Here is a 16201-nt window from a genome sequence, read left to right as displayed (position 1 = left end):
TTTCACTGACTGGCATATGAAAACAATTCTGCATATTAGAGCATGATGTTAAATCACGAGTATTATCTTTGCAGTCAACTTTATGAAACAGAGAACATACTTTCTACATGAATGATTCTAGAAATGGACAGCTATAGTTTATTCCACCTAGGTTTGAAATGCAACACCATGATTAAGGTGAAATCAACCAAGCAAAATAAACCATATATGTCAGAGGTTTACTATAACTTGCATGAGATTGTCTCCTTATTAAACCGTTCTATCACCAAAGGGAATAAAAGATCAGTGAGGTCAATCTGCATTCTGATTTATATAGTTGACCTTCCCAGATGTAAAACTAAAATGTTTCATTTAATTTCCTTTTTCTTTAAAAGGCAAATCACTGATAATAACAAAATAAAGCCACTATTTTGGAAAAGTGTCGATTTTACCAAGCATCTTACATCTTTCTTTTTAATGGGACCACCATATGAAAACAAATGTTTCATAGCAGCATTTCTTCTCAGTTATATTTTTCCTCTGCTGTTAAATCTCCGATGCTTGGCAGAAATAGATAATTATTTTAGTCCATCTGTCTTTGGAAATTATTGCCTGTTTTCTCATCGTGTGTGTGTGTGTGTGTGACTCTGTGTGTGTGCATTTCAATAGTATCAGCATATAACATACTGTGTCATATCTTCCAGAGAACCACACAGTGTAGCATATGATACAAGCAATGAAAAGAAGGTAGTTGACAGCCTAAGAAACTTGAAGTCATTGGGCCCAAACCAAGAGAATGGTGAGTTATGTAAATTAATAGCCAGCACTTTATTACATGCCAGGGAAAATACCTAACACTTTTTGTATATATTAACTCATTTAATCTCCTGTAACTCATTTAATACCTACCTCATTTGTGAATATTATGGGTACTAATATTTGTAGTCCCATTTTACAGATGATTATGCCACAGAGATGTTAAATAATTCACCTGAGGTCTCACAACTACTAGGGTTTAAACTCAGGCAATATTGCTCCAAAGTGTGCTCTTAAGACCATGTGTACTACTTGTGGTTAAAACATAGAAATTATCTAATTTAGACTTTGGATCTTAAAAATGTTTCCTCTGCGTATCTATTTGTGATCTCCTTTTTTTTTTTCTGTCTAACTTTCTTAAATGAAACTTTTCTTCCTGATTTTCAAGGCCCAAATCGTCTAATGATATAACTTTGTTTACCACTGTTTCCCAGTTCCCATCCCCAAATCAACACAACATATTTTTTCTCATAATGTCATTTGCTCATTTCTATATTGTAAGGCCTATATTCATGTTGTCTTTGCCTGGAAGACAATTTTTCATCTATTTTACCCATTCAGTTTTTATCCAAATTATATCATTTTATTTTCTTTAATTGATTATTAGAAGGTTTGTGGTTCTATATTTATGATTCCTCAACTAAATCAGGCAGTCTTGGATGCGAAAAATACTTTGCATTGCTCGTGGCACTGAGCAGAATACTGAGATACTCATAAAATATTACTTAGTATTGAATTTCAGAAAAGCAATCCTATGCAAATAGAAAATTCAAGGAATGCACAAAGGTGTTTTAAGGAGATAAGAAGGAAGTGGCTTATGAATTCTCAGTCTAATCTTTTATGTTAGTATACAAAACTAGGTTAAGATATTCAGAAAACATAGGAATATAGTATTCATATTTGAATAAGACATAGATAATCCCAATGCCATATATAAATATTATATACATATATATATATATATATATATATATATATATAATTTTATGTGTGTGGTATGTGTTCATTAACTTGAATATGTATGCTTCTGATTCATTTTCTCTCACATTCAATACCATTGTGAGATATATTGAGAAGGTCTAAAAGCAAATAATTTCTTCATTCTCTTTCTCTTGAGTAAGTTTTTCACAGCATGTACTATGATGGCAATAGCATTTCTATTGAGAAATTATGATTTAAAAGCCACTTCTTTCTCTTTAAAACAACAGTCAAGTTGAATCATTTTGCTAAGATTTTTGTGGTCAAATTGGTGCCAAAGTCACAAGTATATATACATAGTATTTTGATTTGCACGTGGTTTGTTTGGCTAAGACGTTTGTCAACTCTAGTTGTTTTTTTAACGTTAACTATTGTCTATTATTCTTAAAGTAGCTTTATTCTGTTTTCCTTTTTGCCTATTCTTATCTAAATCACCGTCTTGTAAGGTTGTCAATGTCAGGGTCAGTTTTGAGTAGAGGGTCACTATAGTATAAAAGATACCTTCTCCCTCTGCTGGCCGTCCTTGGAAAATGATCTAGTCATTCATAAACACTTGGTTAACATCATTGTCAGTTGTATATGAGGATAGATTCTGGGTTTCCAGGACTGCCAATCATTGGAAATAATCATGAAATGTTGAGAAGAAATTCAGAGTTAGACAACGGTAAAGTAGGTATAACCCACCAAAAATACGAAAAACAGAGACTTATAATTCTAAAACCAATAAATTAGGGTTTCAGAAAGGGGTTTAATTTAAATAAATGTTTACAAAGATTGACTTTTCTTTTGGAAAATGTTTGTGTTGTGTGAATTGGGAAATACATATATTCAGTGGAAAATTAGAAATAAAGAAGGAAATAGATTTAGACTTATTTCCTGCTGCCAGGAACTGTTTCTTAAATTCTTCCATGCTCATAACAGTGTTCAGAATAGCGTTTTCATATATAAACATTGAAAAATGCTTATTAATCAAGTAAATTGAGAGCAGAGGCAGAAATATGCCTCTTCTATAGTTTCTAAGAGCACGAGTCTTTAATCTTGTAAATCAAAAGGGTTAACAATAATTGCTCATTAAGTAAAGAATTCAGCTAGGTAGATGATACATATTCTGATACTCAGTTGCATTTTTATCTGGAAAGAATAAAAATGAGTTGCATTTTAAAATTACATGTTTAATATAGGAATCTTACAACACAATATGGAATATTAATTAACTGCCACAACCAAATAACTATGCAGTCAGGCAGAGTTTAAAAATGTGAAGATATTTTAAAAAATTGTTTGTATACAAATTTACCTGACGTGATATTTTTCTTCATGGATATCTCTTTTTCTTTTTCTTTTTTTAAAAGATGAATTATACAGTGTAACTCTTTACATTTCAGGCAGTGTGCTTCATCTCATCCCTATAGGTAAAAGTGGGTAATGATAAAACTATAGAGAAACACTTGACATACTTTCACAATTTGACTCCCAAGGCTTACATTTAACTGTGCTGTGCAAATTGTTGCCATATCTGAAAAGGCCGGTAGGGTTTTGAAGATAAGCACAGTGGTCGTGCAGGAGGCATGATTCTTTAGGGAATTTGAACAGAGGAGCACAGGAATAACTTAATTCAGTCCTAGGCACGTGGTGCAGACACCAAAGCCTGTGTTTCCTTCTGCATGCCTCCTGCAGAAAGAAACTTTGCCATCATGTCGTTGACTGCTTTGCCATCATGTTGTTGACTGGAAGCTGTTGCTCTGTTAACCTAGACACTGGCAAATGATTTTTGTTTTCAAGAGGTCTGAATTAGAATCAAGAGGAAAAGTAGTGCAAGGAAGAGGAAGGTTATTTTCTTTACTTTGATTTTGATTCTGACTCTAGAATAATGATGCCTATTTCCAGCAGAGAAAAATCTAAACCAATAAGACTGATTTCATGTCATTGAAATCACCCATGTTATAACTAAAAGCAAAGTCCTCTAACAGTCTTCAGGAAGGATATCTAATTAACAAGAGAATCAACTGAGATTCTGTTTTTACTGTAAATCTTGAAGTTAATGTTTTCTATTATAGGCCTTCATTAAAACTGACTACATTTGCTGGGATTTTTTTCTTTTTAATGTTAGGTAGGAAAATATAAATATGCTAGGGGCTATAGAAAAGACAGTCAAAATAGAAAACAAAAGAGAAAAAATACAATTTTTGAATTTGTCAGTTTCTATTTTTTGTCATTATGAACAATGAAATATTTTTTTACTTCTAAAAAGCAGCACAGCTACCTTCTATGGAGTATTTATTCTGGTCAATATACTAGTAAGCATGCTATCTAAATGATACATACATAATACAACAAACATTTTCACCTTTTTATGTCTGAGCAAAAAGGCTCAAAGGGGATAATTAGCATGTTGTGGCCACACTAGTTAAGCCAAGGGTTCCAAACTTCACTCCATATGAATCTAAAGCTCCTATTGTTTTCTTTGTATGTTACTACCTGCCTTTATAAACTCAGTGAATTGAAAATTATCTGTAGAATTTAAACTATTTCGGGTTGGATAAAGTAGGCATTAAAAACTTGAGGTTTTCTACTTTTTTCATATATTTAACTTGATCTTTTTCTCTCTCAATAGTTCAAAATGAAATAATTGTCTTTCCAAAGAACACAGAAGAAAATATGAAAAATGAAGTGAAGAAAACAGAAATCAGCGTAGGAGGTGTTGCCAAAAATAACGACATTGATATGGAAGTGGAGGGACCATCAAACTTTCAGGCACATGAAACTGATACTTCTATAAGTTACAAGGAAAACCATCTAGCAGCTTCATCAGTACCAGATCAAAAACTGAATCAACCCAGTGCAGAAAAGACAAAAATGCAAGATGTGGCAATTCAAACAACCCCTTCTTGTAACAGTTTTGATGGGAAACACCAAGATCATAATTTGTCTGACTCCAAAGTTGAAGAAAGTGTGCAAACTTCAAATAACATATCAACTCAACACTCATCCTTAAGTTCACAAGATTCTGTAGATACCTCAAGGGAATTCAGGAGCCAAGGCACCCTAATTATACATTCAGAAGATCCGTTTACCATAAAAGATCCAATTTGTGCACATGGTAATGATGATCTTTTGCCTTCTATTGATAGAATTGATAAATATTCAACTGCTTCTTACCTAAAGAATTATCCACTTTATAGACAGGACTACAATCCCAAGCCAAAACCTTCAAATGAAATTACACGAGAGTATATACCCAAAATTGGAATGACTACTTATAAAATAGTGCCTCCCAAATCCTTGGAAATACTGAAAGACTGGCAATCAGAAGCCATAGGGTATAAAGATGATCAGGACATACATAATTTAGGGAAAAAGCACACTCATGAGAATGTGAAAGAAACTGCCATCCAAACAGAAGATTCTGCTATTTCTGAAGGCTCAAAAGGGCCACTGCCAGACCTTAAACCGAAGCCAAACCTGAGAACAGAGCATCAGGTACACAGTTCTATGAGCTCACCTGTTGGTGCCATGGTTAGTCCTCTGAAACCTACTCCCAAAATGACAAGAGACACTGGCACTGCTCCTTTTGCACCAAATTTGGAAGACATAAACAATATTTTGGAATCAAAATTTAAATCTCGAGCTTCAAATCCCCAGGCCAAACCCAGTTCCTTTTTCTTGCAGATGCAGAAGAGAGTATCTGGTCACTATGTGACCTCTGCAGCTGCCAAGAGTGTCCATGCTGCCCCTAATCCTGCTCCAAAAGAACTGATAAATAAAGAGGCAGAAAGGAATATGCTGCCTTCTCCGGAGCAAACTATTTCTCCCTTAAGTAAAACAGCTCACTCTGTTCCACAACCCCTTGTTGAAAAAACTGATGATGTCATCAGTCAGAAGCCTGATGAAGCCTCTCCTCCTCCCATAGCTCCGAAACCTGTGACAATTCCTGCTAGTCAGGTATCCGCACAAAACCTGAAGACTCTGAAAACTTTTGGTGCCCCACGACCATACTCAAGTTCTGGTCCTTCACCGTTTGCTCTCGCTGTAGTGAAAAGGTCACAGTCTTTCAGTAAAGAACGTACTGAGTCATGTAGTGCCAGTGCATCGGTTCAACCTCCAGCTAACACAGAGGAAGGGAAGACTCATTCTGTAAATAAATTTGTGGACATCCCACAACTTGGTGTGACTGATAAGGTAAATGTAACCTTTTTAAATATAAGTATTCAAATTTAACAACATGGTTTAATGGGGGTTAACAAGCATGTTTATATATTTGTGTGCTACTTAACTCCGAACTCATATTAATCTGAAATTAAGCTATTGTAGTGAAGAGCGTGGTAATACACAAAATCTGATTTCACTCACAGTTATAACTTACATAACTTGTTGAGGTATTGCTATAAGGTCATCATATAATAGTGTCATTAGCAAATGTTATAAAGTTTCTTTGCTCATTCATTTCTGTGATATACTTACTAGTTTATGGTTCTATATTTCTGTGTTATCTTAATGTGTTTTTAACTTGTCTAAGTCCTCTGGTTTATTCTCCAGTTTTATATTACTGTATAATAGCAAAAGAAATAGTCTTAAGGAAATGGAAAGATAACAGTATCAGAGACTAGACAAAATAACTAAGCATCTCTCAGCTATGTGGTTTCCATCATATACACTCAATGCCAGCTTGCATATATTGTACATTTTCACATATAAATAAATTGAAAGCAGACTTTTAATATGTAATTTTCTTAATTCTCCATTTTGTTAATTCACCATCAACTTTGAACTATAATATGTATGTTGACCAAAATGTTATCTAGCCACTACCTAACCTTAAATATTTACCAAAAAGGAGTGTTGTTGACTTAGTGTTTGGTCAACTAAATGTTGTATTTTGCTAGCTTCAGATAATAGAGTCAAAAGAGAAGATGATATTCACAGCATGATTTATGATAATCCTCATGCAATTTTAAAGAAATACTGTGGGTACTCTTACTCTGTTATTGTTTAAAGAGTACGTTCGTATTCGTGTGACAGTTCCAGAAGTATTGAATATTACTTTTTCAAACATTCCTAAAGCAAAAGAATGTTAACCATATTTCCAAATAAATATTTTTCCATAATTGCATAACAATATTTATCTTAGGGAATATTTGTTCATGTATTTTTACATTTACGTTTATTATTTTGGTATAGTATCAGGAATAGAAGTATGATATAGAGATTAATTATTTACTTGAGTACAAAGCCTGTGACTTTTCTTGGAATAGAATAACATTCCTAAACAATGGAAGCCTGGTTTAGATAGTAAAAACTTTTGAGTCATTGCCTGAGCCCCATTTAGCTCATTTTTTGGTAAAGTTATGTATTTGGCAGGCTGAAAAAGACATTTAACATTACTTGATAACATATGCCACTTACGTCAGTTACTAAATATTCCTTCCTGAGAAGCTTAATTAAATTTTTGATTCTTCGGTTTGGATGTTCCTAATTTTTATATATTGATTTTCATTCCAGAAATAAAACATGGTTAGCACTTAGTCCCTGTGACTTCCAGAAACACAAAATAAGCTACTAAGTGTAGCATAGTAATTTGTATTCCTTTATTAGAAGAGATATTAGATTCCACAAATATGACATTGTCTATTTGACTGCCTTGTTCATTTAAAAATAATAATTTCACAGTCTAGAATGTTGAAACCATGATAACGGGTCATTTTCTAGTTTGTAGAATTTTTAAAAATCTTAATTTGGCTTTTCTAGCCAATTTTGTGTATTGGTGAAGTCAGCAGTATTTAACTCAAGCACAATAAAACTACCACTATATGAAGCAAAGAGAGGTGCCACCTTTCTTCTTTGGCTTCCTGAGTTCAAAAGAAAATAATACCCTCATCTTCAGCTTAGCCCTGGCAGCAGAGATAATTCAGTGGGTGAGGAAACAGAGCTGTGTCTGAAACACCAGTATGGCAAATGGTTAAAAGAACTACTGATGATGAAAATGTTTAGCAAAAAAAAATGGCCCATTCTTTTCTTGGTATTCATATAAATATTTCACATTTATTTTTGTAGGAAAATAACTCTGCACATAATGAACAGAATTCTCAAATACCAACTCCAACTGATCGCCCATCATTCACTCTTATGAGACAAAGTTCTTTACCATTCCAAAGCTCTGACCCAGAACAGATGAGACAGAGTTTGCTGACTGCAATCCGTTCAGGAGAGGCTGCTGCCAAGTTGAAAAGGGTAAGTCTTCTTTATCACATGGGTGACCGTGGGTTTATTGTCACCACTGTCAAACTAATACTTAGGGAAACAAAATTTCTAGCATGTAAATCTAAATAGAGTTCCAGAAGTTAACTTTTATGTTAGAGGTCACTTTTGAAGTATAAGATGAAAGAGTTCCAGAGTCTTACACATACTTGAAAAATATGTCAGGTCTGTTGTCCACAACATGGGCCAGGTGCAGAACATGAGTTTTGTTCATTCTAACATAACTATATAGAGAATGCCCTAGACTCTTATTTTAAGAGATTATGTTAGCACCTCAAGAAAGATTCTTTGGAAAATACCTCACTGTTCTAAAAAAGGTAAATCAGTGATAGGACCCTACAAGTTTGTAGTCATGGCTCTTGCCATGATTAGTTACTACCATATGTGGGACTTAGGGAAGAATTTATAGGTTAAACCAAAGAAAGTAGAGAAAATCTAGAGAATGTAGATGAGACATAATGCAAAAATTCAACTCTTAGTAATGCCCTGCCAAAGTTGCCTAGCTCCTCCTTACTAGACTGGAGTAGAAGAGCATCAAGAGAGGAAGTCTGCTTTTTCTCAAGAAAAACACCCAACAGTATCACAGGGAATTCTTTTCAGGTGAATTTCCTCCTTGGGTTTCCTTCATCCACTGAGAAGAGGATGTGGTGAAGCTTTGAGCAGGACATCAGCACTTAGACTCCTCAGAGGGAGTCCTCTCCGTAAACCTCTGTCCTCTTCTACCCTTAATTGTCCTGGTTGAAAGCACCTTAGCATCTAAGACAAGGAAAGTACTTATCATTCCATGAACTCCTGAGGCATTTCATTTTGAGAATTCCTTCGATGATTATTTTTAAATCCATTCAGAGAATAGTAAGAGACTTGTTGAGCAAAACATTGAACTCAACAGAAATTAAATCTGCAAAGGAACAGGAATGCTACTAAGATAGAAAAAAAAACGGAGAAAGACTTTCTGGGTCTTTCAACCATATCGACATTGGCCAAACTTGACTGCTTAAGCCAACTTCCTCAGTGTGTTTGTGAGGAGCTATGAGTGACAGCCATTCCCTCCCAGATGACTTGGCACTCCTGTCTGGGCAAACATGGAGACAAGGCAAAATATTGGGTGCTGTCAACAGTGGAGGAAACAGGAAGGAATAATTCAGGAGGTTAGGTTTGAATTTTGTAAATTATTTGCAGAGTCTGATTTTAGGTGCCAAGTAGCATAGCAATTCGGTATAGATTTGAATATTGAAATTGGTTTTTCGTAGGTCATGACAAATTTATATTTTTAGAGGAGCATATATGCCCATGTTAATAAATTATGTATCCTCACTTATAAAAATTTTTCTTTCTGATTTTGTCAATTAAGGATGAGTTTCAAACCAAGCACTACTGGTTTCTCAGTTCAATAAATTTGGCAAGCATTTTTAAAGCACACAAGTAACAGGTATTGTACTAGATACTGAGAGCACAAAAGTGAATAAAATGAAGCCTCTGTCTTCTGTGCATTCACAGCCTGATCCTGAGATACAGTGGCATATCAGGCCCATGGGAGAACCAAGTTACTACACAGAAACTGCTTGCAGTGTCTTTATACTAGGTCAGTGAAGATATTCATCAGTTTCAATGAACTAATTGCAGAAAACTGCATTAAGTTGGAAAAAGCCAGCAGAATTATACAGGCCAGCAGCTATATACGTGGTGTATTATGGGCCCTGACTTGGCAGTCCTTTCACACAGAAAACTCTCATTGCTTCCAGAATGAGATGAATATGAATCACCATAAAAATCGGCCACTAAATGATGATCCTATAATTGTTTCCTGTTTAAAACTAGTTACTTTAGGTTCTGTTGAATCTAAAATTTTCTCTCTTTCAGTGGAAGCTTATTGATAACTCTGAGTATATATAGTGCCAGATTCTAATTTTTTAAAATAAAAATCCCATCTATAATCCATCTCATTTCATGAAAAATGGATGTAGTATCTAGTAAAGCTCACAATATGCAAACATCATGACCAGCATTTTTCACTTCTAGTTACATACCCTAAAAATTTTTTTTATTGGATACTAGGACTCTCACACATAAGAATGTTCATGGAATATTGTTTATAAAAACTCCAGGCCAGGCGCGGTGGCTCAAGCCTGTAATCCCAGCACTTTGGGAGGCCGAGGCGGGTGGATCATGAGGTCAAGAGATCGAGACCATCCTGGTCAACATGGTGAAACCCCATCTCTACTAAAAGTACAAAAAATTAGCTGGGCATGGTGGCGTGTGCCTGTAATCCCAGCTACTCAGGAGGCTGAGGCAGGAGAATTGCCTGAACCCAGGAGGCGGAGGTTGCGGTGAGCCGAGATCGCGCCATTGCACTCCAGCCTGGGTAACATGAGTGAAACTCCGTCTCAAAAAAAAAAAAAAAAAAAAAAAAAAAAAAAAAAAAAAAAAAAAAAAAAAAAAAAAAAAAACTCCAAAGAACTATAACCCTAATATCCAGTTAGTAGAATAAATAGCAGCATATTCAAATAATGGACTGTCATATAGCCATCAAATGGACAAAATATAGTAAAATGCAGCAGTATACACAAAAAATACATGAAAATATATATGTGTAAAGTTTGACAGCATACAAAACTGATTTATATTATTTAGTGATGCATGTATAAGCAGCAGTTATTTTTAAAAAGCAAGGAAATAATTACAAAACTTATGACAGTGCTTACCTCCAGAGAAGAAAAGAGGTAGGTGGGGGCTTACTGAGGTAAGCTATGCACACAACTTAAGAAGGAATCAGAAAGCTAAGTAAGCAGATAAATGTTATTTATTTTAATGCAATAAAAATATCCAAAATAATGCAAAAATCTATGATGAAGAAAATACCAAAATTTTAAAAGGAGATTAATAGGGAACTTGGAGGCATTCTTTCTCTTGACAGGAGTGGTGCATTGTATGCAGGTTTGTTTTTCACTGGGTTGCATATTTACATTTAGCAAATTTTTCTATACATATATTCTGTGTCAAAAAAATTGCAAAAGGAAGTAAATGGGCACAGGCCGGCTCTAAATTTCTTGTGCTCTTTGCTTAAGTCCTGTGTTTCTGCTCTGTATTGAAGATTTCTTCTAGTTTCTTTTAAATTCTGACATTTGTTTTATAGAACAACAATTATATTGCCAAATAAACTCTCCAGTGATTTTGGTAGTAGGTTTAGATTGTTCATCAGAAAGTTGGCTCTGTGTTTGTCTATATCTTGGCACTAAAATGTTCAATTTAACTTCAGGTATCTGCTTGTCTTATGGCTCTGCTTTGTACCCAAGCAATTAACCTTCATTATAATGGTTGGTTCACGTTAGAATAATTATCTAGTTGATTGCTGTAGTGTAAATGTAGTCATAAATGTGCCATTTTTGTTTCATGTTTCAGAAGGGATTTTTTTTTTATACCTTACCCTTACTCAACCACCTATAGTCACAGAGATTAGTCTTTCTTTTCTTCATGTAAAGCATAATAAATTGAGCTCAGTATGTTATAAATTGTGTGATGTTAAGGTTTATATATGAATCAGCAAATTATTTACAGAAAATAAGACAGATTAATTCATTACCCTTGTCCTGTGTTGACATAAGAACAATGTTGGCTTTCAGTACTTGATGGTCTCTGATTTACTAAAATTCAAGTTAATACCCTGTTACAAGTAGAATATAGGTTTGAAAAAGTAAGCTCTGAAAGTAAATCAATGAAATTATATTTTGATATTCAGCACTATGTATTAAGTGTTTTTCAAATGTAAGATTTGTGTTTGATTCAACAGAAAGTGGAGGGAAGGAAAAAACTGGGTAAGTCACACAGAATCTTGCTGGCTTGTTTTGTTTATTTAATTGTTCTTTTAAATTCATATTTCCTTGGTTTAAATTTGAAGAACCAAAGAATTTCAGGTTGACAGCTTCTGCATTTTTAAAGAAATGTAAACTATAGAAATTTTCATAGTTACAATCCTTATGGAAAAAAGAAAATTATGTGAAATTCCTAAAAATTCTTTAAACTTCAAGAGTAGACAATCAACTAGTAGATATTCACAGCAGTAAGTTCTTAAATGTTGTTTTTTAAGTTATCTGTATCATAAGTGTAATATGTTCCTCATTCAAAAACATTCAAGTGATACCTTTTTTTTCTTGATGAAAGTTTGTAAAAAGTTACCATATTCCATTTAAGAAATATGAGCACTATACTGTGCCAGGCACTAAAATAAACATTGATATAAAATAGGTATAAACTGGCATTAAAATCAATAAGATATCTGCCCTCAGAATTTATAAACTAGCATTCTAATGATGTCTTCTTGTGTTTAACAGTTTAGTAAACAAGTGTTTAAATGATAAAGATGTCGTTTTTTTTCTGCACAGATAGCCATTCTTGATAGATTCCTCTGTAAGCTTCTAGACCACTATTGTGGGGTATATAAACATATTTAATTTACGAAGTGGAATCCTCTGCAAATCCATTCATAAACAAACATCTCTTTGAAGTGTTTTTAAATTGTTACTTATGTATCTATATTATTCTTTTTAAGATGACATAGTATTTGAGTTTATGAATGTAACATAGCTTATTTGTTCCTTATTGGTAGACATTTAACTGGATTCTATATATGGTGCTACAATGAGCATATTTTACCTGGAGACATTTAGAGCCATCAGTATGTTTTCTAAATGCCTAAAATAAATTTTCTCCTTTATAAATAATTATGAGGGCTGCAATTTTGCCAAGAATTACAAAAATAATTCTCTTGTACACAGAAACATTTGGGACCAAAGTTCCACAATGAAAGTCATTACCTCTGCAGCCAACTAAACCGAGTGAGTTCCTTTCCTCATGGGGCCCAGTGTGCAGTGGCTGCAAACAGCAAGTTCCTTGGTAGTGTATGTGGCCTGTTTCTTTTATGGTTTGCTCTAAGGGACTTTGGTGACAGGCCTTCCAGATGTATGTTCATGTCTCTGACTTTGCACTACCCCAATGTAGGCTCCAAACAGGCATGCAAGGAGCCTTTGGAAAGCCCCAGGACACTGTGGCCAGGGTTCACATTGGCCAAGTTATCATGTCCATCTGCACTAAGCTGCAGAACAAGGAGCATGTGATAGAGGCCCTGAGCAGGGCCAAGTTCAAGTTCCCTGGCTGCCAAAAGATCCACATCTCAAAGAAGAAGGGCTTCACCAAGTTCAATGCTGATGAATTTGAAGACGTGGTGGCTGAGAAGCAGCTCATCCCAAATGGCTGTGGGGTCAAGTACATCCCCAATTGTGACCCTTTGCACAAGTGGTGGACCCTGCACTCAAGAAGGCTTCCACTGTGCTGCCCCCTCCTAATACTCAACAATAAATTCTACTTCCAGTCCAAAAAAATTAAAAAAAAAAGTCATAATCTGTCATTTGTTGGCTATACGTGGAAAGAAATCCCACAGGCATACTAAACAGACTGCAGATGAGTTTTCCATTCTGCTGGTGGCAACTCTTCTTCTTACCCATTTTCTTTCAGATGTGTAGTGTCAACCACTCTACTCCATCCTGGGTTCATCAGAGTCTAGAAAATACATTAGTTTAGATGACCAATCTTTATTTGGTAAAAGGCAAGAAATGAAGCACAAGGAAGCCAAATCCAAATTAAATTTGCCAATTTTATTTTCCTTTTAACTAATTAACTCTGTTGATAGGAGAATCTGTGGCCATTTGTACTCTAGTTGTCTTCTTGTGAGATGGTAGTGTTTGGTTATGAATCTAAATTAGTCAAATTATAATCTAAACTGTCTTAAAATATCTTCATTATATTGTAGGTTTGATATTTCAAAATACAGATATTTACTATTCAGAATCCAAATGACTTTACATTTTTCTAAAGCTGGAATTTCACACTATGTAGAAAATTCTTGTTTTAGTGTTTTTATTCACTTAACGTGTGTGAATAGAAGACTTTGCCGTAGAATTTTGAAACTTATGAGTTTACTTAACTAGGGGGAAAAAAACCTCCTTTTAGTCTGCAATCATTTGGCTTAATATCACAGATTTGAGTTTTTAAATCCTTCATATGAAACATTTTTAAAACCAAGGGCTGGTATTTTTTGTTTTGAATAAATAGGGGGTCATTGGGAGGGGAATTTCACGTTCATTTATACCATCAGTACAAAACATGTAAAGTTCATTGTTTTGTGGAATTCACCTTATACATTCTCAGGGGCAGTTTTTGGGAACCAGAATTACAGAATTAATCTAGCTAAAAATGCTCTTTAGCAGCTTGGCTTCCAGTCTGTTTGTTCTCTTGTCCTTTGTATTGATTTGGTAATTTTGTAAAGATTAAGATGTGTTAATGGATATTTAACTTATTTGTTGTGAAAATAACAACTCTCTCTTTTTTAAATTTTATGGTAAAATGAACTTTTATTTCTTATTAATAATTTATTGAATAATAAATACTTAGCATTTACAATTAAGCAGATGTTAAAATGTGGTAACTGTTGAAAATGGAAAATTAGCTGTCCCATTTTAAATTGATGGGTGCAAAGTCTGTTTCTTTCTCTTAGGTTACCATTCCATCAAATACAATATCTGTGAATGGAAGGTCAAGACTCAGCCATTATTCCATGTCCACTGATGCCCAGGACGGCCGTTAAATCTTACCCTGCCACACTGCACTGCACTTCACTTCCACTTCAGACCAACTTCATACTAACGGAACATTTTGGCAAATGTATATTCAGATGTACACTAATATATTATCTGTTAAAATATGAGAATTTATGCTGTGGCTTTTAATGCCAGAAGAAAAGTTACCAGAATTTATAATAATTTTTTTAAACTTTTTTTGCCTTAAGAATTGAATATGCTGCTTTAGAACTTTAAAATGAGGTGTAAATGATTTTCATTTTTTACAAATGAAAAATAATCACTTTGTATTGATTTCACTTACCAACATATTCTCTGCAATGGTGACTTAGACAAAAGTATTAGATTCATAGACTTATATTTGTATAACATATAACGAGGACAAACATAGATCTGACATTTGCTGCCTCAGTGTTACAATTGGAAATATTTATAAGTTATATGAAAGCCTGTTTTGTGCTGAAAGAATGATTTAGAAAACTAGTGATATCAAATAAGTATATTCAGTTCAGTAATTATTTTCAATGATGAATCACTTAGTGTGAAAGACTTGCCTTGTGTATTCTTTATGTAATTACAAATCACTGTCAAATTTATGGGAAGCTCATAGTATTTTAATATTTTATTAACATGGAACTCTTGTTTTTTTTTTAATCTTTAGAACTTAAATTCTGCAAGAATTTTAAATATTTTCTGTATATAATTATGACATTGTCACATAGAAATTACACATTTTATGTGCCAGAAGCCTTAAAAATCTTTCTGTGAAAATGTTGATATATTGTGACAATTATTTCACATTTGATATGTAGAGAGGAATAGGGGTTAGTTCATGTCCATATAAAAAACTTTAAAGACTATTTAGAAGTTCCAGAAATTCTGGCTTTAATTCAGGTAAAATGATAAAATAGTCATTATATAGTTCAGATGCTAATATCCTAAATAATAATATATATTTACATTGAAGCTAAACCTGTTAAGCAAAACAATGCCTAATTTGTTGGCTTACAGCTCTTCTGGAGTCTAGAGCCTGTTGGTGTTCTGTCCCTACTTTAAGAATTTAATTACTCACTTATTCTAAAAGCTTTGTTCAAACAAGATGATATTAAATTTGTTTTCACTTTAACTACTGGAATATCTGCCTCTTTGGGATTTTTTTTTTCTATTTAATAAAAGCAAGTTTTATATTTGGGATGATTTTAAATATATATAGTTGGTGTCAACTAGCATATTTATTTCCCTTACCTGATGCATACGTATCTATTAGCCAGTGAACAGACAAGTAATTGTCAGATGTACCATTTATCAGGGATCCCTAGTATACATTTAAGCCCTGGTATTCTGACTCCAAAATGGATGGTCTAAGCATGTGAAATGCCTAGCATAGTTCCTGATACATTGCATGGCCATCTTAAATGCTAAATGTTCCTGCTGTTTTCCTTGAATTAGTTGGAGAGACCCTCATATATAGATACTTAAGTTATGTTGTTATAAGCTAGTAGAGTAATGAGTAAATTTTTTTTAATTGTGTTGGTATAATTATC

General features: G+C 33.9%; 1 protein-coding gene and 1 non-coding gene across 11 annotated transcripts in view; both read left to right on the top strand.

Annotated features, from left to right (window-relative positions):
• COBLL1 (cordon-bleu WH2 repeat protein like 1) overlaps positions 1 to 15792 on the top strand; it is a 160247-nt gene extending 144455 nt beyond the window's left edge. For 6 of the 10 annotated variants that reach the window (XM_037745673.1, XM_017548156.2, XM_017548147.2 and 3 more), the window contains 4 exons: positions 684 to 778; positions 4385 to 5952; positions 7825 to 8001; positions 13019 to 14567. In XM_037745673.1, the coding sequence (XP_037601601.1) occupies positions 684 to 778; positions 4385 to 5952; positions 7825 to 8001; positions 13019 to 13471 (2293 nt within the window). In that variant the 3' untranslated portion in view covers positions 13472 to 14567. The other 4 variants (XM_017548177.2, XM_037745695.1, XM_017548163.2 and 1 more) reach the window with 2 other exon arrangements.
• Positions 12842 to 12975, top strand: LOC119474178. Its single transcript, XR_005203469.1, has one exon. It is a non-coding gene; the product is annotated as a small nucleolar RNA SNORA70 (small nucleolar RNA).
• Positions 15793 to 16201: the final 409 nt, after the last annotated feature.

Source organism: Cebus imitator, unplaced genomic scaffold, assembly GCF_001604975.1.
Source record: "Cebus imitator isolate Cc_AM_T3 unplaced genomic scaffold, Cebus_imitator-1.0 Scaffold10, whole genome shotgun sequence".
Lineage (NCBI taxonomy): Eukaryota > Metazoa > Chordata > Mammalia > Primates > Cebidae > Cebus > Cebus imitator.
Note: the sequence above shows the minus strand (reverse complement) of the source record. Positions and strands in the feature narration are given on the sequence as shown.